The 26,051-nt window shown below is 39.1% G+C and overlaps 1 protein-coding gene across 1 annotated transcript in view; it reads right to left on the bottom strand.

Moving 5' to 3' along the window:
• Positions 1 to 26,051, bottom strand: part of dnah7 (dynein, axonemal, heavy chain 7) — a 398,230-nt gene that overhangs the window by 325,097 nt on the left and 47,082 nt on the right. Inside the window, exons 6-11 of the mRNA XM_072578963.1 lie at positions 24,791 to 24,971; positions 19,565 to 19,634; positions 9,141 to 9,266; positions 7,392 to 7,511; positions 6,560 to 6,743; positions 1,581 to 1,760 (exon numbers count right to left, since the gene is read on the bottom strand). Of these exons, the coding sequence (XP_072435064.1) occupies positions 1,581 to 1,760; positions 6,560 to 6,743; positions 7,392 to 7,511; positions 9,141 to 9,266; positions 19,565 to 19,634; positions 24,791 to 24,971 (861 nt within the window). The remainder of the gene's footprint in view (positions 1 to 1,580; positions 1,761 to 6,559; positions 6,744 to 7,391; positions 7,512 to 9,140; positions 9,267 to 19,564; positions 19,635 to 24,790; positions 24,972 to 26,051) is intronic.

Here is a 26,051-nt window from a genome sequence, read left to right as displayed (position 1 = left end):
TCCTTTCAACTGGTTGTCTTAACTTTCTAAATTCTCCTCTATGCACTGAACCACCAATCAGCACATGCCCAACTTTCATCAATTCCCCCTTCCCCCAACCCAAAATATCTTCACAGCCACAATAAAATGTGTAGCAAAAGACTTCTGATTCTGAATCAGTTTTTCTCCTGACCTACATAATTTTGTTTATTGTTCTAAAACCTTATCCTCATCAGCAAGATAAACCTATCCAGTTTAACTCATTGATTATCAGCATAAAACCTCAATTAGGAGAAATTTGAATTATCAAAAGCACTTGATCAGATTCACTCGTTGTAGACTGGTATCCTTTCCCCCTTAGGAGCTTTCAAACTGGCAGAATCTGAGGAAAGCAAATATCTACATTACATTATAGCAGAAACAACATTGATTAAGTTAACCAATGTCAGCACACAGAATCCTAAACTAAAAATTCGAGGATATTATTACATGTTTGAGGCATTATGTGGGTTTAAGTGTGCAAATTGCTGATGACTATTCATTGTAAGAACCAATTCTAGATTACATTGCAGCAGTGAGTGAGGCACTGGCATCATTTAATTCCCAGGCCTTACTTAAATAAATGAAGCCTAACTAATGTCTGACCTGGCCAATTACTGCCCAGTCTACTCTCAATCATCAGTAAAGTGATGGAAGGTCTCATTAATAATGCTATTAAACAGCACCTGCTCAGCAATAACCTGTTCACTGACATCAAGTTTGGGTTCTGCCAGGGCCACTCAGCTCCTGACCTCATTACAACCTTGGCTCAAACATGGACAAAAGAACTAGATTCCAGAGGTGAGGCAAAAGTGACAGCCCTTGAGACCAAAGGCACATTTGAGCAAGGATAGCATCAAGGAGCCCTGGCAAAACTGGAATTAATAGGTAATTGGGGGCCATCTGTCTGTTGGCTGGAGTCATACCTGGCACAAAGGAAAATGATTATGATTATTGGAGGTCAGTCAATTCAGCTCCAGGAAATCTCTGCGCGAGGTCTTCAGGATAGTGCCCTAGGACCAACCTTATTTAGTTTCTTAGTCAATGACCTTCCCTTCATCATAAAATAAAATGGGGGGATGTTCACCAATTATCTGGACCACATTCAGGCTTGGGTTGACAAGTGGCAAATAATATTCACGCCAGACACAATGTCAGGTAATGACCATCTCCAATAAGAAGCAATCTAACCACCATCCCTTGACATTCAATAGTGTTACCATCACTGAATCCCCCACTATCAACATCCTGAAACAGAACTAATGTTTCAAGTCAGGTATGACTGTTTTTCAGAACTGATGAAGGCATAGTGAACTTGAAACTTTAAATCTGCTTCTCTCTCCCCAGAAGCTGCCAGACATGTTGAGTTGCTCTAGCATTTTCTGTTTCAGATTTTCAGCATCTCTAGTATTTTGTCTTTTTCAACCTCTGAGAAAAAATTGATTTTGTGTCATTCAAAACAATTATGAAAACGTGTAAGTTACCACTAAAAGGAGCTAAAATAAAAGTATTGCTGGGAGTGCTTTAATTTTTCACATAAATCAAATGTAAACTTCACTTACCCATTCGGTGTACAGTTTTGTCTCAACTCTTGGCACCTTATTTGCAGTTGTCAGCATGACATCATAAACACTCAAGAATATTATTTCAAAATCTTTAAATTCTGGTTCAAAATGAACACTGTTGTTTTTTAGAATCAGTCGCAAAATGAAACCTGGGTGTTCGTAAACACGTATGGAATCCTAGATATAAAATTCAAGAAATATACATTGAAATGAAAACATATCTCATTAGGTTTCACTTCTACTTCTTTAGCATTTTCTTGTCATTAATAACATCTGAATGGGTATGCATGCATAAAATAAAGATTTTCTTTAGGCATTTAATAATTGTATCCAAATAAAGATTTGCCAATGAGGAATTTGCTAAATCTATGCAGTCCATTACATACAATAATGTAGCAGGATATTATACTAAGCAATTAATCAGACTATATGCAGAATGTTAAGTGGTACAATTTAGCATTAAGTGCATTGCATTTCATCTAATGCTCTATGTCAATGCAGCTATTGGCATACTGAGGTCTGGTATACCTCTAGTTCTCTGTGAGGCTGCTTGATCTGTATCACTAAGAAAGATTATTCAATTCCTAAAGTACTGTAACACTTGGAGTCATAGAGTCTTAGTGATGTACAGCATGGAAACAGACCCTTCGGTCCAACCCGTCCATGCCGACCAGATATCCCAACCCAGTCTAGTCCCACCTGCCAGCACCCGGCCCATATCTCTCCAAACCCTTCCTATTCAAATACCCATCCAAATGCCTCTTCAATGTTGCAATTGTACCAGCCTCCACCACATCCTCTGGCAGTTCATTCCATACACGTACCACCTTCTGCGTGAAAAAGTTGCACCTTAGGTCTCTTTTATATCTTTCCCCTCTCACTCTAAACCTATGCCCTCTATTCTGGGCTCCCCGACCCCAGGGAAAAGACTTTGTCTATTTATCTCATCCATGCCCCTCATAACTTTGTAAACCTCTAGAAGGTCACCCCTCAGCCTCCAATGCTTTAGGGAAAACAGCCCCAGCCTGTTCAGCATCTCCCTGTAGCTCAGATCCTCCAAACCTAGCAACATTCTTGTAGATCTTTTCTGAACCCTTTCAAGTTTCACAACATCTTTCCGATAGGAAGGAGACCAGAAATGCAAGCAATATTCCAACAGTGGCCTAATCGATGTCCTGTACAGCCGCAACATGACCTCCCAACTCCTGTACTCACTACTCTGACCAATAAAGGAAAGCATACCAAACGCCTTCCTCACTATCCTATCTACCTGCGACATTACAAAGGCTTTCATTCAATCTCCCAAACACTGGTATCACTGATTAAATCTCATTCTTTCTCTCTTTAGGGGATAAATTATACATTGAATTTTTGTTAATGCATCATTCTCCTTCTTCTTACCACACTTCTTCTTACCAAAACATCAACTATTGGACCTTAAGCTTTCAAAAGGTGCTGACTTTATTCACTGCTCCTTCACATGTCAGCCTGAAGCCAGTCTAAAGCGCTAAACTGTCCCTTCCAGAATTCTCACTTCTGATCTTGATCTGGGCCTTTCACATTATAACTGGACAAGTTAATAGCAAGATCTCAGTAAAGCTGCGATTCTGCAGACTATCACATAGTCTGTGGGTGGCACAGTGGCTCACAGCGCCAGGGAACCGGGCTCAATTCTAGTCTCAGGGCGACTGTCTGTGTGGTGTTTGCACATTCTCTCTGTGTCTGCATGGATTTCCTCCGGGTGCTCTGGTTTCCTTCCACATTCTAAAGGTGTGCATATTTGGTGAACTGGCCATGCTAAATTGTTCATAGTGTTCAGGGAGGTGTAGGTTAGGTGCATTAGTCAGGGATAAATGTACGGTAATGGGGAATAGGTTTGGTGGATACCCTTCAGAGGGTTGGTGTGGAGTTGTGGACTGGTTGGAAGGGCCTGTTTCCACACTGTAAGGATTCTATTAAAAAGAATGCGCCAAACATCTGAATGGTGAGTACTTGGATTTTTCCATTTTACTGTCAAAGTTTTCTGATTCTATACTTTTCCTCTCCAGAGTGTTGCCAGTTTCTGCTTTGGCTTCAAAGACTTCAGTGCCTTTTTTATCTTGCCTTTCAGTCTTCTGCTCTCTAGCCCTGTAATCTTCTGCTGTCTCTTCCCGACCAGAATATCAAAACCTTCTGATATCTTGGTCTGATTTCAGAACCTTAGAACACAGAACATAACAATACAGTACAGGCCCTTCAGCCCTCAATGTTGCACCGACCTGTGAAACAAACCTAAAGCCTATCTATCCTACACTATTCCATTTTCATCCATATGTTTAAATACCCTTAACGTTGACAAGTCTACTACTGTTGCAGGAAGGGCGTTCCATGGCCCGACTACTCTCTGAGTAAAGAAACTAGCTCTGACATCTGTCCTACATCTATCAACCCTTAATTTAAAGCTATGTCTCCTCATACTAGCCATCACCAGCTGAGAAAAAAAGGCTATCACTGTCCATCCTATCTAAACCTCTGATTATCTTATATGTCTCAATTAAGTCACCTCTCAACCTTCTTCTCTCTAATGAAAACAGCCTCAAGTTCCTCAGCCTTTCCTCATAAGACCTTCCCTCTATACCAGGCAACATCGTAGTAAATCGCCTCTGAACTCTGCAGTGACCAGAACTGTACGCAATACTCCAAGTGCAGCCTCAGCAGAGTTTTGTACAGCTGCAATACAACCTTGTGGCTCCGAAGCTCAATCGCTCTAACAATGAAAGCTAACACACCATATGCCTTCTTAACAACCCTATCAACCTGGGTGGCAACTTTCAAGGATCTGTGTACATGGACACCAAGATCACTCTACTCATCTACACTGCCAAGAATCTTACCATTAGCCCAGTGCTCTTTATTCCTGTTGTTCCTTCCAAAGTGAATCACCTCACACTTTTCCACATTAAACACCATTTGCCACCACTTAGCCCAGCTCTGCAGCTTATCCATGTGCCTCTGCAAACCTGCAACATCCTTCCACATTGTCACAACTCCACCGATCTTAGTGTCATCGTAAATTTACTAACCTTCACGCCCTCATCCAGGTCATTTATAAAAATGACATACAGCAGTGGACCCAGAGATGAAATAACTGAAGGATCATGCAGTGAGGCTTTGTGTTTGGAGCTAAAACATACGAAGAGGATGGTGACATTATTGGCGTTGTACTATAGGCCCCCAAATAAGCAACAGGATTTAGAGGAACAAATATTCAGGGAGATTGCTGGAAGCAATAGGGTGCCATAGTAGGGGATTTTAATTTTCCTAACATTGACTGGGACTGCCAGAGTGTTAAGCGCTAAGATAGGGTGGAATTTGTTAAGTGCATTCAGGAAGGTTTCCTCAAACAGCATACAGAGGGTCCTACTCAAAGTGGGGCAAAAACGACCTACTCTTAGGAAATAGGGCAGGACAGGTGATGGAGGTGAAAGTAGGGGAGTACTTTGGGACCAGTGACCATTGATCTATTAATTATAAAATAGTTATGGAAAGGGACAAACTTGTCCACAGATTCAAGTTCTAAATTGGGGCAAGGCAAATTTTGATGGAATTAAACTTCTCCCACTTTTTTGCTCAGCTGCATCTTCTAAGTCTTCAAAGTTATCTACTACTTTTGGAGAACCCCCTTTTCAGCTGTGCCCTAGGACTGCCTTAACTTTGAAGGTTTCTTTCACTATTTGTAACCATGCTTTATTTCGTGTTTTAAGACAATACTGCTATCTTCATATTGAGATACCAGTCTGGAGTATCTCCAGCTGTGGATATTTGCACATATACATCGTCTCTGAGGCTACTTGTTCCTTCTCTTGAATATAAGGATCTTCAACTCTTTCTGAAAGGTAACACTCCTTTATTCAAATCTTTACATATCAGATTATCAAATACGACTCTTTAGTATATATATTCCAAGACCTCTCTCTTCACATGCTCATTCTAGACTTGGCTTCCTTTTTTACTTATGTCAAAGTCATGTAATTATCATGACATAAATGAATCTCATTCTATCACATATAGGTGATTATTCCATTCAAGTTTTGATGGTCTGTAAGGACAAAGGAACAATGTAGATATGGGTCTTATTACTAAAATAATATGCACACATTTCTCATCTCATGAATTTTACAGAAGAATCTTAAGTAGCTATATGAACTTCTTTTGCATTTAAAATTCCATCAGCCAATGGATGCTATTGCAAGTATATTATTCTCTTTGTTGAAGATAACTACTTGTTCGAAGTGTTTTCTCACAGAATGCCAGTACTTCTTTTTGCAGTTATAATAAAAACAAGACAAAATAAACTGAATGAAGCAAAAACCAGATTGTATTTGTTTATACAATATTGGTAAAATAATTTAATTATTTGGAGCAGAAAGAAAAGAAGTGTGTGTAGTTACAAGAGCTGACCCATTGTTAAATTTAACAGTTCCCCTCTGAGCGTGCTCATAATCAATCTTGCTGGATAAATTTTTTCTGTTCCCTGAAATCTATACAAAATGGATATCAGTGCTTTGTATTATAAAGTTCGATGCAAGCATTCCCATCTTATGGATACTAGTGCACTCATACAACAGTCATGTGCACACATAATATTCAATATAGCAAAATTGGAGCTATCATGCTTTCCAACAATACATGTTAGAAAATGGTGAAACCATTTCTGAAATTGCTTATTCATGAATTGTGCCACTTTTTGTTGTTTCAACTATAACAGCAGCAAATATGTTCGGCAAGTGAGTCATGCTCAGGTGTGGCTTACACATTAGATTTTGAAGGGAATAACTCAAAAATGTAAATTTAAACCTTCCCTTCTAAGATAATCAATAAAGTAACACCTTTAATATATTATCTGGGATATATGACTGTAAGAAGATTTCTATTAACTGCACAATGTTAATTAATGAAGAAATGTGCATAACATTGCACATTGTTGACATACGTACCGGTCGCTGTACAATCAGATCCGTGTAGTCTTGAATAGATTTTAGGGTTAAGCTTTGAAGTTGTGAAGTCATCAGAGTAGCAGCACAATTAAAGAAAGACAATAATTTGGCACGATTTGCAATACTGGGAACCTGCTTCCGTTTATTTCCTAAGTAATAAATATTTTGGACTTCAGGAAACCATCTAAAACACATTATATAAAAACACCAGTTATAAAATATATATGAAAATTTATTATTCACTGGAAGTAAAAGTTATAAAAATTTGAATATTTATTTTACTTGTAGATTACACAAGCATAACTTTAGGGAGAACTTTTGTTTATTCGAAAAATATGCATCATAATTGAATGATTAAGATCACAGAATCCCCACACTGTGGAAACAGGCCATTTGGCCCAACAAGTCCACACCAGCCCTCCGAACAGTAACCCAACCAGACCCATTCCCCTACCATTAACTAATGCACTTAACCTACACATTTTCCTGAATACTATGGGCAATTTACTTGGCCAATTCAATTAACCTGCACATCTTTGGATTGTGGGAGGAAACTCACGCAGACACAGAGAGAATGTGCAAACTCCATACAGATAGTCGTCTGAGGCTGGAATTGAATGCTGGTCCCTGGCACTGTGAGGAAGCAGTACTAACCACTGAGCCACTGCACCACTTTTTGTTTTCAATTTTCCATGGTATATCAAGCATTTGCTGCTCCATCTCCATCCTCATCATCATCCCCATCCCTCTTTTTTATAGATTTTGAGGATCAATCCAAATTGAAAGAAGTACAAATAATTATTAATTCTGACTTTTTTTTGAATGGTCATACTTTTTAAGAAGTTTCTCTTTCACAGATTCAATTTGCCTCATAAACAAGATCTGGAATGTAGTTAGTTCCATTGAATCTTTACGATTACGAAATTCATCAACATCAATGAACCGTAGTTGCCTGTAAAAGGAAAATAATTATTTTCATGCACCATTTTACTCCATTTCCAACAACAAATAAAATATGGCAAAAACTCATAACAAATTTATAATTTATTGCAACTATTTAAAAGCATCATACTCTTTATTTTCAAAGTCACAGAAGGCAAGAGAAAAAAATCATTTTGTGACATACATAAATGTATCTTTGTCAATGTATGGATTCCCTTTGCTTCTTAAGATTTTTAAAGAATCTTTTAAACAGGCATAACTTAAGTAATGTAGATGGGAGCACAAATAGATAGCAATACCAGGGCAATATGTAGTGCAGTGCATTAAGTAGAAAGAAAATTACAGGGGCAGACGTTTATAAGGTGGAACTGCTAAAGACCAAACATGAATTGCCCACTCTATGATGGGTGCCTTTCGTGCAAAATAAAAATGATTAGTTGATCTTATCCCTTAAATACATAAACAGAGGAGCCAAAAACAATTATGAATCTAATATCATAAACCAGATACACGCTCACATGAAATGGAGATTAATGCCTATGGGAGAGTTATTTTAAAGGTCTTAGCCACACAATTGGAGATGCATGTTGACAGATCTTAAACTAACTTTTATACGCAACTGATTGAAACAAAAGGAAAGAATGTTAACAAAACGAACCCACTAATAGGGAATAACAGTGAATGACTCCTGGGGAGACAGAGGGGAATGGCTGGAGACCAAATCCGGGTCAAGGACCTGACACTATGTGAGTTTTGCTTTGGCTGTTAAATTCATTCCATCATTGTCAAGTGGCACATCATCCAGTTTTATCAGAGGTCAACTAATACTTGATTATTTCAACTAATTCTAACCTACCATTTAGTAATGAATCAATCTTATTTTTAATTACATGGCATTATCACATCAATGGTGAGTAAAAGTGTTAATAGTCACTAAATATAAGATAATTCTCAAAGAAATACTGATATATTTTACATTACAGAATCACATCTGCTATTTCACTGGGACCATTATTTCTCATTGTTATGCTATGAATGCCTGAATCTTTTCTTATTTTACAACATAATTAAGGTCAGGATAAATACACAAATACTTTCTTCGAACCCAGCTATTTTTTTCATTGTATTACTTTAATTATTTTCTATTGCTAAAAATGAAATGGAATTAAAGTCTTGAATTATAAGACTTGTTATTCAATTGTCCAAGGTTGGGAATTACTCTGAACAATGTAATCCAGTGATCAATGTCATTCTTTGCTATCATAACTATGAAAATTTGTTAAGTTTACAGAAGTAAACTTCTGTTTAAATTGTACCAAACATTTGTACAGCAGAAGAAAGAGTAGACAAATGCCAGTGTCTGTTCCACAACACCTGATTTCTAATTAGAATACTGCAAAAGATGCAGAGTGAACTTACATGGCCACCACAAAGTTTCACCAGCAGGTAAAGTCACATACTTTATTTTTCATATTTAAAGTCTCCATGCACTTGTTTTTTTTTCATAATTACAATCTCAACAATCCATTGCTGATTGTCTCTCCTACCCACTAAAGAAAAAGGCAATCTCCAGAATGGAAGTTGTTTGATTTCAATTAAAGATTTAGTTACCATGTTTAATTTTAGTATAAGAACTCACTGAAAAGAACTTTGCCATAGATCCAGGACTGCCAACATAGTGGGATTCACTGAATTAAGGTTTGCCTTTATTAAGTTTCGTGCTACCAAAAATGACTTGTTCCATGGCTTTGGTACGATTTCCAACCTTAAAAATATGAAGAAATATAAGTCACACAACATTTTGTCATAGGTTTTTTTAGATTAGATTAGATTAGATTAGATTACTTACAGTGTGGAAATATGAAATAAAATTTCATAGAATCAAACCATAAGACCATAAGAAATAGGAACAAGAATAGATGATTCAGTGCCTTGAGCCTGATCTCCCACTCAAAATGATGATAACTGGAGCACCACTTTAGAATTAAAGTTCCTACAAGAATTAGAATTAGATTCCCTACAGTGTGGAAACAGCCCTTTGGCCCAACAAGTCCCCACTGACCCTCTGAAGAATAACCCACCCAGACCCATTCCCCTACCCTATATTTACCCCTGACCAGTGCACCTAACCTGCACAATCCATAAGACCATAAGACATAGGAATGGAAGTAAGGCCATTCAGCCCATCGTGTCCACTCTGCTATTTAATCATGGCTGATGGGTATTTCAACTCCACTTACCTGCACTCTCCCCGTAGCCCTTAATTCCTTGCAAGATCCAGAATTTATCCATTTCTGCCTTGAAGACATTTAACGTCTCAGCCTCCACTGTGCTCCACGGTAATGAATTCCACAGGCCCATCACTCTCTTGCTGAAAAAATGTCTCCTCATTTCCATTCTAAATTGCACCCCACTAATTCTAAGGCTGTGCCCACAGGTCCTAGTCTCCTCGCCGAACAGAAACAAATTCCTAGCGTCCACCCTTTCTAAGTAAGTTTATCTTGTAAGTTTCTATTAGATCTCCCCTCAACCTTCTAAACTCCAATGAAAACAATCCCAGCATCCTCAGCCATTCATCGTATGTTAGGCCTACCATTCCAGGGATCATCCACGTGAATCTCCGCTGGACACGCTCCAGACAGTATATCCTTCCTGAGGTGTGGAGCCCAAAATTGGACACAGTGTTGTAAATGGGGCCTAACTAGAGCTTTATAAAGTCTCAGAAGTTCATCACTGCTTTTACATTCCAACCCTCTTGAGATAAATGACAACATGGCATTTGCTTTCTTAACCATGGACTCAACCTGAAGTCAAACTTTACAGAATCCTGGTCTAGCATGCCCAGATCTGTTTGTACTTTGGCTTTATGAATTTTCTCACTGTTTAGGAAATAGACCATGCCTGTATTTTTTTTTCCAAAGTGCAAGACTTCGCATTTGCTCACATTGAATTCATCAGCCATTTCCTGGACCATTCTCCTAAACTGTCTAAATCTTTCTGCAGCCTCCCCACCTCCTTAGTGCTACCTGCCTGTCCACCTAACTTTGTATCATCGGCGAACTTTGCCAGAATGCCCCCAGTCTCTTCATCCAGATTATTAATATATAAAGTGAACATCTGTGACCCAACACTGAACCCTGCAGGACACTACTTGCTACCAGCTGCCATTCTGAAAAAGAACCTTTTATCCCAACTCTCTGCCTTCTGTCAGACAGCCAATCCCCAATCCATGCCAGTAGCTCACCTCGAACACCGTGGGCCCTCACCTTACTTAGCAGTCTCCCGTGAGACTCCTTAACGAAGAACCTTTGGAAGTCTAGATAGATAACATCTACTGGATTTCCCTGGTCTATCCTACGTGCTACCTCTTCAAAGAATTCTAACAGGTTTGTCAGACATGAACCCCCCCCTTACTAAATCCCATGATGACTTATTCTAATTCAACCCTGCACTTCCAAGAATTTAGAGATCTTATCCTTAATGATGGATTCTAGAACTTTACATACAACCAAGGTTAGGCTAATCAGCCTATAATTTTACATCTTTTGTCTTGATCCTTTCTTGAACAAGGGAGTTACAACAGCGATTTTCCAATCATCTGGGACTTTCCCTGACTCCAGTGATTTTTGAAAGATTACAACCAACGCCTCCGCTATTTTTTCAGCCGTCTCCCTCAGTACTCTAGGATGTAGCCCATCAGGGCCAGGAGATTTATCAATTTTTAGACCTTTTAGATTTTCTAGCACTTTCTCTTTTGTAATGGCTACCATTCTCAATTCTGCCCCCTGACTCTCCTTAATTATTAGGAGTTTTCTCATGTTTTCCACTGTGAAGACTGACACAAAGTACTTATTAAGCTCATCAGCTATTTCCTTATCTTCCAGCACTAGCCTTCTTGCATCAATTTGGAGTGGCCCAATTTCTACTTTTGCCTCTAGTTTGTTTCTTATGTATTGAAAGAAACTTTTACTATCATTTCTGTTATTACTGGCTAGCTTACCTTCATATTTGATCCTCTCCTTCCTTATTTCTCTCTTTGTTATCCTCTGTTTTTGTAGTCTTCCCAATCTTCTGATTTCCCAGTGCTCTTGGCCACTTTACAGGTTCTCTCTTTTTCTTTGAGACATTTCATGACTTACTTTGTTCGCCATGGTTGTCTAATCCCCCTCCCCACCGGGATAATCTTTCTTCTGTTGGGATGAACCTCTGTACTGTGCCCTCAATTACACCTAGAAACTCCTGTCATTGTTATCTATTGTCTTCCCCACTCGGCTGTGCTTCTAGTCAATTTTCGTTAGTTCCTCTCTCATGCCCCTGTAATTACCTTTACTTAACTGTAACACCATTACATCCGATTTTGCCTTCTCTCCTTCCAACTGCAGACTGAACTCTACCATATTATAATCGCTGCCTCCTATGTGTTCCCTTACTTTAAGATCTTTTATAAAGTCTGGCTCATTATATAGCACTAAGTCCAGAATAGCCTGCACACTTGTGGGCTCCATCACAAGATATTCCAAAAGGCCATCCTGTAAGCATTCCATGAATTCCCTTTCTTTGGGTCCACTGGCAACGTAATTCAACCAGTCCATTTGCCTATTGAAGTCCCCCAAGATCACTGTGACTTTGCCTTTCTGACATGCCCTATCTATTTCCTGATACATCTTGCACCCCTGGTCCTGACCACTGCTGGGAGGTCTGTACATAACTCCCATTATGGGTTTTTTTGCCTTTGTGATTCCTCAACTCCACCCACACAGACTCCACATCATCTGACCCCATGTTATTCAGTGCCATAGATTTAATTTCACTCTTAACTAACAAGGCAACCCTGCCCCCTCTTGCCACCTTCCTGTCTTTTTGATAAGTTGTAAATCTTTGAATATTTAACTGCCAGTCCTAAACCCCCTGCAACCACATCTCTGTGATGCCTACCACATCATAATCATTCACAATGATTTGTGCCGTTAATTCATCTACTTTGTTACAAATACTACAAGCATTCAGGTAAAGTGCTTTAATGCTAATTTTCTTAGCCTCGTGATTTCCAACATCTCTAGTAATGTGTCCTAAGTTATCTTTCCATTTTGCTTCATTCCTAGTCTGCCATGAACTTAAATCCTGCACACATGCTAACCTGCTGCTTATCTTTCTACTTGACCCCATACTTCCTGTTGCTTTCCGTTTCCCTTCCCCCAACTTACAAGTTTAAAGTCCTAGTGACCATCCTATTTATCCTTTTTGCCAGAACACTGGTTCCAGAACACTTCAGGTGAAGACCGTCCCAACAGTACAGATCGGCCCGGTTCCAAAATTGATGCTAATATGCCATGAAATGGAAACCTTCTTTCCCACACCAATTTCTTAGCCACATGTTTACTTCCCTAACTTTCTTATCCCTATGCCAATTGGGCTCAGGCAGTAATCCAAAGATTATAACCCTTGAGGACCTGTTCTTCAATTTCCTTCCTCGTGCTTAATACTCCCCAAACGTCCTCCTTCCTAGGCTTGCCTATGTTGTTAGTGCCAACGTGGACCACAACAACCGCTCCAATATCCTTTCATGCCGGTCGGAGATGTCCTATGCCCTGACACCGGGCAGGCAACACACCATCTGGGACTCCCCACCCAGCTCGGAAAGGACACTATCTGTCCCCCTAATTATAGAATCCCCTATAACAACTACTTGTCTTTTTGCTTCCCCCTCTTGAATGGCCTTCTGTATCATGCTGCTGTGGTCAGCTGGCTCATCCTGTCCACAGCCTTTTTCCTCATCCGTACAGGAAGCAGAAGTCTCATAGCTGTTGGACAAGGTCAAGGGCTGAGGCTCCCCCACTCCTGAACTCAGAATGCCCTACCTGCCTCACTTACAGTCACACCCTATTGTTCCTGATCACTAACTGAATTTGAATTACTTAATTTACCGGGTGTGACTGCCTCCTGAAACAAAGCGTCCAAGTAACTCTCCCCCACCCGATGTGCCGCAATGTTTGAAGCTCAGATTCCAAATCATCAATTTTCATCCAGAGTTCTTCCAGCAACCAATAATTACTACAGATGTAGTTACCGCTGTTCACAATGGGGTTAGCCAGCTCCCACATCACACAGCTACAGCACATCACCTGTCCAGCCATCTCTACTTATTTAATTAATTTATACAAATATAGAACAATGAAGAAAGTAAATTTACAGCCCAGGAACAGGTACTTTGGCCCTCCAAGCCTGAGCCGATCCAAATGTACTGTCTAAACCTGTCGGTCAATTCCAAAGCATCTGTATCCCTCTACTCCCCATCTACTCATGCATTTATCCAGATGCATTTTAAATGAATCTACCATGCCTGTCTCTACCACCTCTGCTGGCAACGCGTTCCAAATGCATACCACCCTCTATGTGAAGTACTTGCCGTGTGTATCCCCCTTAAACTTTCCACCTCTCACCTTGAAAGCGTGACCTCTCGTTATTGAATCCTTCACCCTCGGAAAAAGCTTGTTTTTATCCACCCTGTCTATACCCTTCATGATTTTGTAAACCTCAATAAGGTCCCCCCTCAATCTCCTTTTTTCTAATGAAAATAAACCTAACCTACTCAACCTTTCTTCATAGCTAGCAACTTCCGTATCAGGTAACATCCTCGTAAACCTTCTCTGCACCCTCTCCAAAGCGTCCACATCCTCTTAATAATGTGGTGACCAGAACTGTACACAGTATTCTAAATGCGGCTGAACCAATGTCTTGTACAATGTTGACATGACTTGCCAGTTCTTATACTCAATACCCCTTCCAATGAAGGCAAGCATACCATATGCCTTCTTTGGCACTCTATTCACCTGTACAGCAACCTTCAGGGTACAATGGACCTGCACTCCCAGATCTCTCTGCGCATCAACATTTCCCAAGGCTCTTCTGTTCATTGTATAATTCGCTCGAGAATTAGTCTTGCCTAAATACATCACCTCACATTTGTCTGGACTGAAAATCATCTGCCACTTTTCCGCCCAACTCTCCAGTCTATCTATATCCTCCTGTATTCTCTGACAGTCCTTTATGCTTTCTGCTACTCCACCAATCTTCGTGTCATCTGCAAACTTGTTGATCATACCTGCAGTGCCCTCTTCCAGATCATTTATGTGTATTACGAACTACAGTGGCCCCAACACTGACCCCTGTGGAACACCACTGGTCACCTTTCTCCATTTCGAGAAACTTCCTTCAACTACTACTCTCTGTCTCCTGTTGCTCAACCAGTTCTTTATCCACCTAGCTAGAACACCCTGCACTACATTTGACTTCACTTTCTCCATTAGTCTACAATGGGGAACCTGATCAAATGCCTTACTAAAGTCCATGTATATGACATCAACAACCTTTCCTTCATCTATCAACTTGGTCACTTCCTCGAAGAACTCTATTAAGTTGGTAAGGCACGATCTCCCCCGCACAAAACCATGTTGCCTATCACTGATAAGACCATTCTTTTCTAAATATAAATAGATCCTATCCCTCTGTACCTTCTCCAGCAACTTTCCTACCACTGACGTCAGGCTCACTGGTCTGTAGTTACCTGGAATATTCCTACTACCCTTCTTGTACAGGGGGACAACAGGAGCAATCCTCCAGTCCTCCGGCACCTCACCTGTATTTAAGGATGCCACAAAGATATCTGTCAGGGCCCCAGCTATTTTCTCTCTCCCCTCCCTTAGCAATCTGGGATAGATCCCATCCGGTCCTGAGGATTTGTCCACCTTAATAATCTCTAGCCTACCCAACACATCTTCCCTACTTATGTCAACGTGATCCAGACTAATCAAACTTTTACGAATCTTGCCCTTCCTATCCTTTGCCTTCAACGGGACATGTCTATCCTGCACTATCTTAAACCTATCTTTGAAAGCCTCCCACTTCTCAAATGTGGACTTCCCTTCAAATAGCTGTGTCCAATTCACATTTCCAAGCTCCTGCCTAATTTTGATATGATTGGTCATGGCCCAGTTTAGTACTCTTCCCTTCGGACCTCTCTCATCTTTGTCTACCAGTATTCTAAAACTTACAGAATTGTGGTCACTGTTCCCAAAGAAATCCCCCACCGCAACTTCTACCACCTGTCCTGGCTCGATCCCCAGTACCAGGTCCAATATGGCCCCTTTCCTCGTCGGACTATTGACATATATGAGTTAAATAATTTCAAGTATTTCTCTATGGTCTTATTCAACTAACCAACTAATAGTAAACTTTTAAATCAATCACACAATACACAAGAAATATCAATTGAAATGCCTTACCTTAGCAACACACAAGAGTCCTTTATTTTTGGTGAGAGGAGGAGGGCGGGTGGGAGATACTACATGTGCAGTGTCTTGGGACTCTGCTGTTTATACCCAGCAGTACTCTGTGCCTCGCTGTGGCCCTTCCATATGCTGCTCCTTTAAAAACGGTTCTCGCGCTCTCCCTTCCCGACAGCCCTCACTTCCCTCTGTCCTCTCTCCTCATCACTCTGTAAAAATGGAGGCCCAACTCCCAAGGTAAGTACCTTTTTAAGGAAGAAAACTTACCCTTCCCGGCAACCCTTGCTTCTCTCTGCCGTCTCTCCTCGTTGCTCTGTAAAAATGGAGTCCTGAACATTGTGGCAAATTTAGCATGGCCAATTCACCTGATCTGCACATCTTTGGACTGTGGGAGGAAACCAGAACAACCGGAGGAAACACACGCAGACCCGGGGAGTGTGCAAACTCCACACAGACAGTTGCCCGAGACTAGAATCAAGCCCGGCAGCTCTGGCGCTGTGACACCATTGAGCTTCCATGCCACCCTACTTGTCACATCCAGTTTCCTGCCAATTCCCTGTAACTCTCGATTTCCCTACTGATCAAGAATCCATCTATCCCAGGTTTAAATATCCACAAGGACATTGTCCACACAACTCACGGTGGCAAGGAATTTCAAAGACTCACAACCTTCTGAGAGAAGAAATTCCTCCTCATCTCAGCCATAAATTTATTCGGAAACTATACCCTTTGGTCTAAGACTCTTCCATAAGGGGAAAGATCCCCCTTATATTTACCCAGTCAGGCACCTTCAGGATCCTATATGTTTCAATGAGATCACCTCTCATTCTTCTAAACTCTATGAAGTAGAGTTCCAAATACTTAGCCTTGGATCGAAGACAACTCCCCCCCACAAACTACGGATCATTCCCAATGAATCGTCTTTGAACTACCTCCAATGAAATAGTACCTTTCCTTAAATAAGGGGACCAAAATTGCTCACAGTGTATTAGGATGAAAACATGAAAATAAACATGAAATGTGTACAATGTTGAATTTCATGAGTAAGATTTCTTAGCATCCATACATGCATAAGCATCATTAGTTTATCTAACTGAGATTTAACTGAGATTTTCAGGGAGGTACCAACCATCTTAAAATTGATTATGGCATTCTGTTGTAAAGATGCATGCTTATCTGATGTTTCAGTAAAACTGCATGTATGGAATGGAAATTCACATGAACTAATATTTATTCAGCATCTTTGATACAGTAATATCCCTAAATAGTTCAATCAAACAGAAACAGACACTTGGCAATAACAGGAGAAAAAAATCAGCAATGACTGAAAGAACAGATGGGCTTTCAAGAGTCTTGTAAGAAAAGCAAGGAAAATAGTTTTAAGGAAAATGTTGCACCAAGATGTGCGACCAAAATATCCGAAAGCTGATTATCTATACAATAGATTACTATATAGAGAGGAATTAAAGGATAAATCTCTTATCATATATAGACTGTTCATTCTTTAAACAATGTAATGTTTCTACATTTAATAATAATATTACATTGATCGCCTCTGGGAAAACAATAGGTCATGGAGAACTAATTCCTGTATTTTATAAGGGCTTGACAATTTGTCACAGCAGTATACATGATTTAATGCCCATGTGAACTTCTGTTCTAAGAGCATACAAATTTTTTGAAACTACATTAATCCATTTTGACCAGAAGTTGACTATGCTCTGACAGCGCACTTCAAAATAAACTGCATCAACTAATGGTGGTAAAATTTGATGCGTGTGATTAAAGAATGTGAAGAATGTTTTTTCTCTCAATGAAGACACTGCAAGGGAAATTAACTCTCACCTTTCTTTATTAAGCATCACCCACACATCAAACAGAATATAACAGCATCATTTAGGAAAGAGGTAGTAACTGGAAAGAACTCACAATACTAGCTGTTTACCAAAGGTATTGTATTTTTCAGCTTCGTTTTGGATATTCCAGTTTGCACACTTACTGATGCTATTACATTATTATTTTTAGTCTGAACTGGAATTTCAAAGAAACTGGTGTTTAACCTCCTCTGTGCACTTTGTCCCTCTTGCTTGCAATCAAGTAACTTCTTAATTCTGCACATCTTGGTTTATTTTAAGTCTTCACATTACAAGAAAAAAGATACTTATTATGACCTTATAAATGGTTCCTTATTGAAACCATAACTTTTGTGGTCAATTTAATGGGAAATAAATGTAGAAATCCAACAAGTTCACTGACCTCATTACAGGTCGGTCCCAACATGGACAAAAGTGCTGAATTCCAGAGATGAGTTGAAAGTGACTGTCCTTGATATTAAGGCAGCATTTGACAGAGTATGCCAGTAGGAAGACCTAACAAAACTGTAGTGAAAGGGAAACAGTGAAACCCTGCACTGGTCGGAGTCATACCTAACACAAAGGAAGATGGTTGTGGTTGTTGGAGGTCATTCATCTCAGATACAGGACACTGCTGGCAAGAGTTCCTCTGGATAATGTCCTATATCTAACCATTTTCAGCTGCTTCATCAATGATTTCTTTCCTCAAATATAAAGATCAGATGTGCAGATGTTCACTGATGGTCAACTCCTCACATACTGAAGAACTCTATATCCATACACATGAACAACATCAAGGCTTGGGCTCATGTGTGGCAAGTAATATTTGCAGCATACAAGAACCAGATAATGGCCATCTCCAACAAGAGAGAATCCAACCATCTTGACTTGCATATCAATGGCATTGCCATCACTGAAATGCCAACTATCATCATTCTGACCGGACCAGTTTCTTCTATTGTCAGTAATGGTGACAACAAACTATCAATTATTATAACAACTCATCTGCCATCCTTACTTGGTCTGTCCCACCTATGATTCCAGATCCATAGTAAAGGTTGACTCTTAACTACTATTCAATTAGGGATGGGCAACAAATGCAGAGATACCCACATCACACACTAGAATAAATTCTAGCAACCATTGCCTCCATACCTCAGGCAGGTCACTGTATTGTTTGGTTTTCTTGAACCTATGCAGCAGTTCACCACAAATTCACAAAAGGCAAGTCACGCTCCTTCCACCAACATTTCCAAGGAAATTGGATGCTTAGCCTTCAACAGCCATCATACCTCAATGGGGCTTACCAGACTGGTCTGTTGTCCCCAGACACCACTCACCTGCTTAACAGAGTGGGATCTTTCCATGCTTTCCTCTTTTTCTGGGTACAGATCCAGAACTCCCAGTAGTACTGTTGAGCTGCCATTCCTCTGATGGCTGGCAGCTCCTCGAGGCAGGTGGCCCTCCTTTAAAGGGATAGCATTCCTGACGCAAACAGTCAGTTGCCCGATCCCCATAAACTGTGGCCATCTATCCAATAGAATGCCGAATCAGAGTTGCCCCATTTTCATTATCAAGTCCCTGCAAAGGTGGTAACATTCTAGCTATAGTGTGAAAAGATGCTAGAGAGAAAAATGTGTGGAAAATAAGCTGAAAGGCATTGAGTGAACCAAGGAGTAAGAGAAATACATAAGAAAAGGAACTTAATTTTTATAATCATTTATATTCATCATAAATGCAGAGATTTTCAAATAATAATCTTTGCTATATGTTATCTCACACACAGATATGCAAGTTGAGATGCTGTAATGAGTACTTAAAAATGTAAAACTACATATTCCTGTTAAATTTCAACCAATATTTCCTGCAGCCTCATATAAACAAAGTAATTTTTTTAATAACTTCACTTTGTATAATCCTCTTACTCTGCACGATGAACAGGAACATCTTTCTTGACTTCTTCTTTCTCTCTGGGATCTCTTAAAACAAAGTCAACTGAAAATGAGAAATATGTTTGTAAAATATGAGCAAGTATCCAAATTCTCATTTTCATATCAATGTGCTTACAAAGACAGACCAACTACTGCATGATATTGTGCAAATCATTTCCAGAAGTCAGAAATCATTCTGAGTAGTACAATATTTTTGAAAGGTGTATCATTTGCAAGAAAATTTAGAGAGAGAAAGGATCTACTTCTTCAAACATGTAACATTCAATATGAAATGAAATGTTTTGGACATAATTTCTCATTATAACATACTGTATCTTTTCAATATTTCTTTAATTTCAAATTTGCAGCACCTGCTGGTCTAAAGACATTAATGGTCTCAGACTCTACATTTAGTTAATCTCTTAAATGAAGTGCACTGATATGAGTATTCAAAAAAAGGCATTTGTTGATGGTTTTGACTCTTTATTCAACAATACTCAGGTTCTGTAGTACCAAACAATAATGAATAGATGCAGAGAAAGATTCAAAGAACAGATTTTTCTTAGTTCCTAACAAAATCGCAGACCAAGAATTTCAGGATATTTATTTGACACTGCATTCTACTTCATTCAGCCCAACAGCATTCATTCCAGAGGTGACATTTCAATATTTCCCACCGATTTCAGGGAGGAATCATGCGGTTTTGACATAGATGTTAATAGTTATCTTCATAAACTTCATTTTCAGAATTAAATAATTAGTCACCCACATTTTAAAAGGAACTAACTACAGAAACCACAAGCTTAGTTTCTCCAGAAGATAAAAGAATTGTATCACTGGAACCAAAAGTGGGACTTGACTCCACACTGGCAGGCAGCCAGACCTGGATCTTACCAGAGGCAATCAACTAAGAAGCCACAGACTCATTCAATTGAGAAATGTCATAGACTTCCCAGAGATGCCTGTCCAAACAATAGTGCCATAGTCATAAGACTACATGAGTCCTGCAGCAGCCATACCCTGGAAATCCAATAACTGAACCCTATCCCTATGCAAGTAAAATAATGGTGGGGGCAGCGTGTTGCTCTTAATTGGCACATTTGGGCAACTGGTGGCAACCATGCTAATTTGCCACCTGCTAATGTGCCATAGCAGCAGGGAGATGTTAGGCTCCATAATAAATGCCTTTTTAGCAATCTTCATATTTCCCAGCCTCATTTTTTTTTAAGAATCTATTCCTATGGTTGGTGTAATGGTGCTCAGAAAACAATATATTTCCTAAACTTCCAGAGTTACTTCAGGCTTGATAACTTTTTGATGAGACCTTTCAAATGTGTGATCACATTTAACCTAAATTTATGGCTATCTTCAATCACCGATGTTCCACTTTTTAAACAAATTATGAACATTACCCTTTATAACTTTCTCTTACATTTGATCACTTGAAAAACTTTCACCAAAGCATCCACCGGCAGTATAGTTACGTAGAATGCAGACCACGGAAGGCTATTCATATAACTGGTCAATACCAGGTTTATCTTTACATTAACCTCCTCCAAACTTTCTTCATCTAATGCAATCAATATAGCTTTATATTATTTTATTCCTCACAGGCTTATCTAGAGTTGACTAGCTCAGATGACTGGATAGCTGGTTTGTAATGCAGACTGACAGCAACAATGTGGATTCAGATCCTGTACTGGATGAGGATACATGAAGATCCTATCTTCTCAATCTCGCCTCTCACCCAAAGTGTGGTGATCCTCAGATTAAACTTACCAGTCACGTCTTTCTAGTGAGAGAGCAGCATATACTGCTCTCAGACCATGGCAACTTTACATTCTCTTAAATATAAGTATACTATCTGCCTCAATTACTGTTTTTCTGGTATGTCCCAAATACTTACTACCCTTTGGCTAAAGAACTTTCTCCTGAATTCTCTTTTAGATTTATTTGTTTTAAAAAAAACTTTTATTTGTTTGTTTGGTTCTTATCATAATCTCCCACCAAGATGATAACATCCTGGCCATTGTGTGAAATAGTACTAGACAGAAAAGTGTAGAAAATGTGTGCTCTCAATGTTTTAATGACCAGATAATCTGTTTTGATATGTCGGTTGAGTGATATATACCAGCCAAGAGATAGGAATAACTTCCCTGCTCCAGCCTGAAATGGTGCTATCAGATTTTTTTGTCTGCACCCAAGCGGAGATCCAAAACATACCACCTTTGACACTGATGCATTCTGCACTGGAAAATTAACTTTGATTATTGTGCTCAAGTACTGGGGTGGAATTTGAGTCCATAAATTTCTGACTCATGGGCAAGAGTGCTAACAAGAGAGCTAGTCAACCATTTGTCATTAAGACAGTGACACAAATAACAGTGATCTAATGTTTATAGATTTCTGGACTCCACTGCAATGGAAATAACTTATCTATATCTTAACTCTAAAACTTTTTTCATATCTTAAGGACTTCAATCAGGTCACCCCTCATCCTTCTTTCTTCTAAATAAATGAGTCACAACTCATTCAACTATTTTCTTATACACATGCTCAATTCCGGCATATGTTGTGAATCCCGTTTTGTACCCATTTCAAAGCTTCTTTTTGAATATGTAAGTTGCAGAACTAAACTGCACACTACACAAAGGGAAATGGTAGATGTGTTGAATAATTACTTTGCCTCAGTATTAATCGTAGAAAAGGATGATAGTTTGCTGGAAGTTCCAAGGAAATTAATGGTGGTCAGAAACAGGGACTGAATAAAATGAATTTAAACAAAACATTGGTAATGAGGAAATTAGTTGGATTAAAGAGTGACAAAACCTTGGGACCTGACAATTTATATCCAAGGGTGTTAAAGGAAGTAAGAGAGGATATTGTAGATGCCCTACCTATAATCTTTCAGAGTTCCCTCGATACAAGAGACATCCCTTTGGATTGAAAAATTGCATAAGTCACTTTGCTTTCTAAGAAGGGTGAAATATGAAAAGCAGGGAATTGATAGTTATCCTATCATCAGTGATGGAGAAATTGATGGAGTCTATATTCAAGGATGGGGGTAACTGAATATCTTGGAAGTTTGGAAGTTTTCAGTTAATCAGGGAAAGTCAGCATGGATTCATGACAGGCAGGTCAAGCCTGACAAACCTCACTGAATGTTTTGAAGAGGTAACTATGTAGTGGATAGGGGAATGTCTATGGATTCTGTTTTATGGTCTTTCAGAAGGCATTTGTTAAAGTCCTACAAACAAAACTGTCAACATAGGTAGAAACCCATGGAATTGAGTGCAAATTATTGACTTGATTAGGAAATTGATTGAGTGGCATATGACAAAAAGTAGAGATGATGGATAAGTACTCAAATTGGCAGGATGTGACCAGTGGTGTCCTATAATGACCTGTGTTAGCACCTCAATCATTCCCATTATTTATTAACGACTTGGATAATGGCATAGAAAGTTATATATCCAAATTTGATGATGACACAAAGTTAGGTGGCATTGTAGACAATGGAGATGATATTATAAAACTGCAAGGGATAATGATGGACTAAGTGAATGAACAAAATTGTGACAGATGTAACTCAACATAAGCAAATGTGAGGTTATCAATTTTGGATCAAAAACAGATAGATCAGGGATTTTCTTTACGTCTTGATGTTGAATAACGTGAATCTCCAAAGAGACTTGTGAGTTCAGGTGCAAAAGTCTTTAAAATGTTAAACAGGTGCAGAAATTAATCAAGAAAGCTGATGGAATGCTGCCCTTTATAACTAAAGAATAGGAGTATAAAGATGCAAAAGTTATGCTGTACTTATGTAAAATCCTGGTTAGATCATACTTGGAGTACTGTGAGCAGATCTCATCAGCTTACCTTAGGAAGAATATATTGGCCTTGGAGTACAACATCGGATTTCAGGAGTTAAATTATGAGGAGAGATTATATAAATTAGGCTTATTTTCTCTAAAGTTTTGAAGGTTAAGGGGTGATCTGATCAAAGTCTCCATGATATCAACAGGAAAAGACAGGGAAGATAAAGGCAAACAATTTCCACTGTTTGGGAATTCCAGAATAGGGGCATAGTCTCAGAATTAGAATATGAAAATCAGGGAATTGATAATTACCCTATCAATCATTCAGGAGAGATGTTGGGCAGTACTTCTACATCAAAGGGTGGTGGATATTTGGAACTCTGTTCTACAAATGGCAATGGATTCAGAATCACTTGTTAATTTTAAATTTGAGATAGATAATTTTTTGTTAAGCAAAAGGTATTAAAGGATATGGACCAAAGGCTGGCAAATTAAGTTAGACCAAAGAACAGGAGTTTAGAAGATTAAGGGGAGATCTAATAGAAACTTACAAGATAATACATGGCTTGGAAAGGGTGGACGCTAGGAAATTGTTTCTGTTAGGCAAGGAGACTAGGACCTGTGGACACAGCCTTAGAATTAGAGGGGGTAAATTCAGAACAGAAATGTGGAGACATTTCTTCAGCCAGACAGTGGTGGGCCTGTGGAATTCATTGCCGCAGAGTGCAGTGGAGGCTGGGACGCTAAATGTCTTCAAGGCAGAGATTGATAAATTCTTGATGTCACAAGGAATTAAAGGCTACGGGGAGCATGCGGGTAAGTGGAGTTGAAATGCCCATCAGCCATGATTGAATGGTGGAGTGGACTCGATGGGCCGAATGGCCTTACTTCCGCTCCTATGTCTTATGGTCTTATGGTCTTATGGTCTCAATGAATGGTGAAACAGGCATGAGGAGCTGAATGGCCTATTACTATTCCTGCATTCCTATATACTCCTCATGTGAAACAACCAAGTTTCTGTAAAAACCTAACATAACATCTCTACATTTATTGTTTTGGTGTTTGTTTTGCTTTTTTTTAAATGGCCTTATTAACTAATGTTACTATTTTTCACCTCTTATTATCCAAACAGCATGTGTTCTCCTTATTTTTCATGCCGCTTTTTACGTTAAAACAAATGTGAAAATTAAGCTTACCATTGATGTGCGAACATCATGAAACCTCAGTGAAGTTAAAATCAGATAATATATGCCATAAATGCAACCCTTAACTCTATCCCACTGAAATCCACTCTACACAGCAATAGAACTAAAATCTTGAACAACACAATCTTTATAAGAAACGAGAGAATCAATAAACTTTGATTAGGCATTTCCAACATTAGTAAAATATAATGCTGTACCTATTGCTTTCTTCACACTAAGGAGATAATCTTCTTTCATTTCATCTGAAAGTGATTCAATAGTAACAATGTGTGTTTTGAGTCGGAGTGGGACCAAGGACAATACATCTTCTAACCAGCTGTCTTCCATCGGCGCCACATGGTCTGTGTCTATTCCATGGTTAATATAATAGTAATACCGCTGCAAATTTAGAAACCAGGAACACGGAATTAACAACTGGCAATTCTACAGTAAAATGACACTGGTTACAAATTGACTGTGTTACTGTAATTGAAATCATGGACATCATACTTCCTTGACACTTGGATAATTGCAAAACAACCTAAAGCAATCGTTCAAGTGTATCAATACTTGATTTGTGATCAAATCTATTAAAATATAGCAAATGCAGATTAATGCACCAATATTGGCTGTTTGTCCTTTAAAGTTTGGAGTGATAAAATATTTGGCAAGAATCACAAAATCAAAAATGAAATCATTAAGCTTTTTTAAAAAACTGAATAGTTGAGTTTTATATAACTTGCTCCACTTAATCCTTTTTATTAGTTTGTTTGACAAGTTATCTCATACCAGCTATAGGAAGGATGTTGTGAAACTTAAAAGGGTTCAGAAAAGATTTACAAGGATATTGCCAGAGTTGGTGGGTTTGAGGTATAGGGAGAGACTGAATAAACTGAGGACATTTTCCCTGCAGCATCATAGGCTGAAGGATGACCCTATAGAGGTTTATAAAGCCATGAGGAGCATTGATAGGGTAAATAGGCAAGGTCTTTTCCCTGGGGTGGGGTAGTTCAAAACTAGGGGGCACAGATTTAAGGTGAGAGGGGAAAGATATAAAAGGGACCTAAGGACGGTGCATGTATGGAATGAGCAGCTGGAGGAAGTGGTGGAGGTCGGTACAATTACAATATTTAATGTATATAAATAAGAGGGGTTTAGAGGGATACAATCCAAATGCTGGCAAATGGGATTACATTTATGTAGGATTTCTGGTTGGCGGACGAATTGGACCGAAAGGTCTATTTCCATTCTGTATACCTCTACGACTGACATGTAAAATCTTTTTAAAAAACCACACAATATAAGACAATCTATAATTTTTCTTTATTTGCCATGATGTCCACAAGCATACATTTCACATTTATAGCAGGCAACAATCTATACTGAGAAGGTACAATAGAAATCAATTGCAATACATTAAACAAGCAGGCTAGATTGGGCATTTGTCAACTCTTCACACCTCATTAAAATGCAGTTACC

The sequence above is a fragment of the Chiloscyllium punctatum genome, chromosome 10, assembly GCF_047496795.1.
Source record: "Chiloscyllium punctatum isolate Juve2018m chromosome 10, sChiPun1.3, whole genome shotgun sequence".
Lineage (NCBI taxonomy): Eukaryota > Metazoa > Chordata > Chondrichthyes > Orectolobiformes > Hemiscylliidae > Chiloscyllium > Chiloscyllium punctatum.
The sequence above is the reverse complement of the archived record's forward strand: the minus strand, read 5'-3'. Positions and strand labels throughout refer to the sequence as shown.